A 5,837-nucleotide genomic window follows, 5' to 3' on the forward strand; every position below is an offset into this window, starting at 1 on the left:
GCCGGGAGCGCCCCGGGCGGCCCCGTGGAAACCCAGGCCCTCGTCCCTCGTGTCTCGCCAGGCTTCGTGAGCTTCGACAACCCGGCCAGCGCGCAGACCGCCATCCAGGCCATGAACGGCTTCCAGATCGGCATGAAGAGGCTCAAGGTGCAGCTGAAGCGGCCCAAAGACGCCAATCGCCCGTACTGAGCACCGGCGGGAGCGTCCCCCGGGGGAGACCAGGACTCGCACAGGTGACCGGGGGCGGCCGGGGCGTGGGGCCGGGGGGCTGGGGCGGGGACGCCAGACTGACCCGCCGCCTCCGGCCTCCGTGGGCCGGTCCCTCTCTTGTGCTTGGACCCGCTGCGCCTGGCCGGACCTGCTCCTCGCCCTGTGCCTGGGGGCCGGGCGCAGAGCTGTGGTCACACTCCTGCCTCTGGGCCCAGAGGGCAGGAGTGAGGGAGCGGGGTGAGCCCTGGGCCTGCGCCTCCCGGTCTACGCTGGCAGCTCTGTTTGCCAGAAGACCCTGGGGTGAGCAGATGGGGAGTTCAGGCGGGGAGTTTGGGGGCAGAACTGGCTCTGTCCAAAAGCTGCGGCCCTGCTCCCAGACTGCCCTGCTCTCCCCTCCCTAGTTCTGCCAGGTGGGCTGGCAGTCTTTGGACACTTGCCCCCAGCACCCCTCCCCATAGCTTGCAGGGAGAGGAGGGACTTTTTTAAAGAAAACTTCATCCAAGGGAACTTTCCAGGAGTGATGGTGGAGCACTGGGGTACCTGACCCTGCCTGCCTTCTGCTAGCCACAACGAGGGGGTAGCTGTCGCCTTTTTGGCTTTGGCTGGGCCCTGACTAGGAGCTGGAGACACCATCAGCCCCGCCTTTTCCAGGCCAAATGTTCCCCTGGACAAAGCAGCCTCCTGTGGAAGGGATGGGGGAAGGTGTCCCAGGCCATCAATGTTGACCTTCAGCCTTGCCACCCCCCCCCCAAGCTGTTGGCTCCTGAAGTCCTCAACTTATTTACACATCAGAGATGAAGGCTCCCTTTGGGTCCTTATGGCTCAGCCTCCTGCTCCCCTGCCTCCCCAGTCTACCCCTACATTCTTCTGATTATTCAGCAGTATTGTGTCCCAGGTACTGTGTGAGATGCTTGGAGCTCAGCCTTGAGTAAGACTGAGAAGGCGGAAACAGATATGTGACCAAAGAATAGATGGCCTAGTAGGTCAGGGCTGTTGGCTACAGCTGGATCACGTGGTCAGGGCATGCCTTGCTGAAGAAGTGACATTGGAGCAAAGTCTTGAACAAGGTGGGGGAGGGGCCATGTCCACCTCTCAGGGGACAGTGTAAAAGCTGTAAGTTGAGGCTAGGGCTAGGGCTAGGGGCTGATTGTTCAGGAACAGCAGAAGTCTGAGTCTGGAGGGAGGCTTAACGTGGAGGAGTGAGGAGGCCACCCCATGTGGGGCCTTGCAGGCCACTGCACCGACTTTGGTCTCTTCTTGAAATGGGCAATTGGGGAGGGGACATTGGAAAGTCTTGAGGAGAAGAGTGAGGTGGTCACCTGCATTTGGGTGGGGTCACTCCAGCTGCTGTGTTGATAATAGCTTGTAGGGGCCACAGTAGAGGTCTCCTGCCCTGACCACCCAGGCCAGGGTGACAGCATCGGGAGGACATGATGGAATTGATTTCTAGATGTGTTCTGGAGGCAGAGTCAAAGATGCTGTTGTCATGAATTAGAAGAGCCAAGGACGACATCCAGGCACCTGGCCCAAGTGACTGGGAGAGCGGAGGGTGTGGGAGAAAGAGCAGGTCTGTGAGAGTCAGGTGTTCGAGTGAAGGTTCAGGGCTTGGAGTTTGGGAGGAAGGTCTCCAGTCTTTTGGTCTCCCTTCAAATCTCATCCCCACACTGCCCAGGTGCAGACACCAGCAGAACACCTTTCCTCTGATCAGAAGGAGCAACACTCACCTGCTGAGAGCCAGGCCCCCTCTCTCGGGTTGCTGGTGCCTCCCCTCTCTGCAGGCCCAGGAAAGCAGAGCCAGCCTCTGCCTCCTGGCCTCCCACCCTGCCCATTCCTGGCTGGTGTGCAGATGCAAACACACATGTCATTCAGGGTTCAGGCACCCTCACGTGCCAGACACTGGGCTCAGGTCTGAGGATGCAGACAGGAGTCAGCATCACGGCCGCAGATGCCAGGAGGTAGCCTTCAGATGAGGACATTTCCTTAGGAAGACCTCTACTGTAGCCTTGGTGAGAGCGGCTCTTTCTGTATAGAGAGCACTTTTTCTTAAATAAGCAGAGCTCTGCCATTAAGGTGTGACCTGGGCCAAGGTGCTTGCCCTCTCTGGGTTTCCTCATTAATGAAACCGAGGTGTTAGAGTCAATCAGAGGATGGGGGGAGGGGTGTGCACCAGGGTCATGTCCTGAGGTTCCAGGGGGCCCCATGGGTGTGTTTTGACAGTGGCTTCCCTGAAAGCAGCTCGTCTTAGCCTCCTCGGCCCAGGCAAGGGTAGAACCTCTAGGCTGGAGAAGATCCCAGATGGAGGGCTGAGGAAGGCAGGTTTATTGTTTGGCTAGCAGGGTGGAACCAGCTGACTGGCAACAGTTGGGGAGGGGTCTTAGGAGGAGTGGGTTCTTCCACCAGGGCATGCAAAGGCCAGAGAGACAAGACCCCAGACCTCTACACAGGGCTTGCCATGCACCAGGCACTGCCTGAGGGGTAACAGCTGTGACACCTGACTGTGTAGGGACAATTGCCAATAAGGTGGGTGGCGTTAGGATCACCATGTGCCCAGAGAAACCAACTAACCTGCCCATCAGCTAGTGAGTTAGAGCCAAGCTTGAAGCCAGGGAGCCTAGCCCTCTTCAGATGAAGAGAATGAGAAGCCCCCACCCCACCCTTACTCCAATCCTGCTACCACAGAGTGACCTGAATGTCAGAGGGAACATGCCACCACACCTCACTTCTCTGAGCATCTGAGCACCTTCACCACTAAGCAGTCTTTATTTTCTTTTTTTTTTTTTTTTTTGAGTTGGGGCGTTACTCTGTTTCCCAGGCTGGTGTGCAGTGGCTCAGGCAATTCTTCTGCCTCAGCCTCCTGAGTAGCTGGGACTCCAGGCATGCACCACCACACCTAGCTAAATTTGTATTTTTTGTAGAGATGAGATGAGATCTCACTGTGTTGCCCAGGCTGGTCTCAAACGCCTGGGCTCAAGCAGTCCTCCTGCCTCCCAAAATGCTGGGATTATAGGCATAAGCCACCATGCCCAGCCCTAAGCAGTCTTTTACAATCTATGATGTGACATAACTCCTGCAATAAAGTTGACCTCTAATCTTCATTTGAAGAGCATTTTAACAAATGGTTCCTTCAGGTTCCCCGACCTAAGTCGATTGGAAGCTCTAATAGAAGGAGGGTGCTAGGAAGAGCTTCCAGGCTTCTCAAGGCAGGCTTGGGACTGCTGTGAAAAGTGGCCACTCCCAGACAGTCAGAAAGGAAGGAAAAGGCACAAAAAAGCAGCAGAAAGACTGCATGATGTCACTGACCAGCCAAGTGCTGGACTTAAGCTGGGGCCCCAGGTGCTCAGAGGGATGGGGCCAGCCTGAGCAGGGGCCCAGGGGACCCCCCCCATAGCTAAGAGCAAAGAGGTAGTGGGATGGGGATCTCAGGCCCAGGGCGGTCGCCCACAGTGGTGAGGGCGGAGGGTTAGTAGGCATGGAGGTCCCAGGCCAAGTCAGAAGGAAGTGGGCAGGCTTGGGGAAGGAGAGGGGCCCAGGCAAGCAGCCATGAGGAGTGTGGTGGGGCCTTGGTGGTACGGTGAGGGCCAGATGGGGTGGGACTGGGGTTGGGATGGGAAGGTCAGCATGGCTCTCCTTCCTTGCTGGTTTCATGCCTTCTCCACTGCTCTCTAGCTGCTTGGGCTTGATGTCCTGTGCTAAGGTGGGAGTTTCTCCAAGGAACCTTCACCAAAAAGCGAAGAGGAAGGAAGCAAAGGCGGGAAGAGTGGGCAAAACTGTGGACATGGCCAGGTCCACCGCACGCAGGCAGAGTACCCTCACTGGGGCCCTGTCCAGCTCAGACTGGCCTCCAAGTCCTAGTCCTGCCCCTGAGCTTCCTAGCTCCCGCAGGGCCTGTCAGAAGGCCCAGTCATCAGCACTGAGCTTTTGTGGGAGACCATGTCATGCTGCTTGTCTGACTCCAGTGGGGTTCTGGGCCTGGTCCCTGAGTGTGCTTTTGCACAGCATCTGGTCCAAGCTTTGCAGTCATGGCTACCTCGGTGGGACCCATGCAGGGCTGAGCTGTGGCTGTGCCTGGGCCCGCTCTGGCTGAGCCCAGCTGAAGTTAGGACCCACATCTAAATCAGTTCAACCCGGCCATGATCTCCCTGCTCAGGTTGGGAAGTCAGAGCTTCCCAGACCTGACTGGAGCTTCACCGTGCTGGCCTGTGATCCTGCTGCCACATCTAGGGCTGTGTGCAGCGATCCCCCCAGAGAAGGGCTAGGAAGGGGTCGCCCTGCAGGCAGAAGCTTCCTGATAAAGAGCAGAGCCAGCCATGCCCATGCAGAGTCCTGGGGGCTCCTTAGAGTCTGAATGTGAGGGTGTGTCATGTGTTTGGGCCAAAGGTGTGTGAGGGATGAGGGTACATTTGAGGATGCTCCCCAGAGCGAGCTTTGATGGCCAGGCTGTGTACTATTCGGGTTTGTGTCCCAGTGCCCAGGATGGTGCCTGGCACTGCTGAGCAGCTGCATCAAAGCTGGGTCAGGGGAGAGGAGTGAATGCCCAGAGAGACCCAGGACCTCAGGGAGGAAGAGTGAGGAGAGTCCTCAGAGTGTCCCTCAGTTGCAGTTGCTTTAGCCAACACCTGATGACAATACCCTCCTCATTTCCCTAAGCCTCTCCTCCTATGCCAAAGGGACCCACCATCTGGACGTCCTGGGTGGGTCTAAGGGCTTTTGCCGATAGGGTTGGAAGTGCAAGGGAAGGTGGCATTTCAGGAGTTGGTGGGCATGGGAAGGGCCCTGATCTGCGTGAAGGAGATCCTGTGTTGAATGAACAAAGAACCCAGCTCAGGTGGGCAGGCAAGGCTGGGGTCAGTGGAGGGAGAGTCTGGGCAGAGCCTCTGTGAAGGTCCAGCAACCTGTGAAGGCACAGCAGTCCACAGTGATACTCTGAGATCTCAGGCCTCCCTTCCTTTTCCCAGTAGGAAAGCATAGGCCCTAGAGCAAAGACCCTGCATGTAGAAGCCAGGTGGGTTGAAGCCCTGCCAAGCCATCTGGCGCTTAGCCTGCCGCGGGGAAGGGGGGGATCAGGGGCAAGCTCACGGGTAACCATGAGGGGGCGGGGACCCCAAACCATGAGGAGGGAGTGGGGCAGAGGACCATGAAATGGGGAGGGGTGTGGAAGACAAGTCAAAGTTGAACGGGTTGGTGGTTCCTGATGGGGAAAGGAATACGTTTCCAGCCACTCAGGACTCCACCAGGAAGAAGGCGGGTCAGGCTGGAAAGCTACTCTCTGAGGACCTTAGGGTGTGGGGCAAGAAGTGGGGGGCCAGCAGAACAAAGGTGAGAGGAGCTGGACCTGAAGGGGCCCCTGCAGGGCACCCCCCAGCCTTCTATGTGGCTCTTGTGTGGGTCAAAGCTACAGAACCCTTGAAGGGCTTCCCAGGCCAGAAGCAGCCTCAGTTTATCCATAGCGACCCCGTTGGGAGCAGAGTGTGAGGTGATTGTGAGGGGGCGTGTTTTCTAAAACTCCGAGAACATGGGTGGCGTTTGCTCTAAATCTCAAAACGACATGTCCTCGTTGTCCAAGGGTTCTGAGGGCGGTGTTTGAGGCAGAGAAGGGCGGGGGGGAGGGGCGCGGGGGGGGGGGGGGG

At 57.7% G+C, this 5,837-nt stretch overlaps 1 protein-coding gene across 1 annotated transcript in view; it reads left to right on the forward strand.

The window, feature by feature from the left end:
• Positions 1 to 5,837, forward strand: part of CELF4 (CUGBP Elav-like family member 4) — a 76,880-nt gene that overhangs the window by 65,946 nt on the left and 5,097 nt on the right. The window contains exon 10 of the mRNA XM_021716427.1: positions 62 to 233. Within this exon, the coding sequence (XP_021572102.1) occupies positions 62 to 189 (128 nt within the window). The 3' untranslated portion in view covers positions 190 to 233. The remainder of the gene's footprint in view (positions 1 to 61; positions 234 to 5,837) is intronic.

Source organism: Carlito syrichta, unplaced genomic scaffold (genome assembly GCF_000164805.1).
Source record: "Carlito syrichta isolate Samal-C Ts95f unplaced genomic scaffold, Tarsius_syrichta-2.0.1 Scaffold308812, whole genome shotgun sequence".
NCBI lineage: Eukaryota > Metazoa > Chordata > Mammalia > Primates > Tarsiidae > Carlito > Carlito syrichta.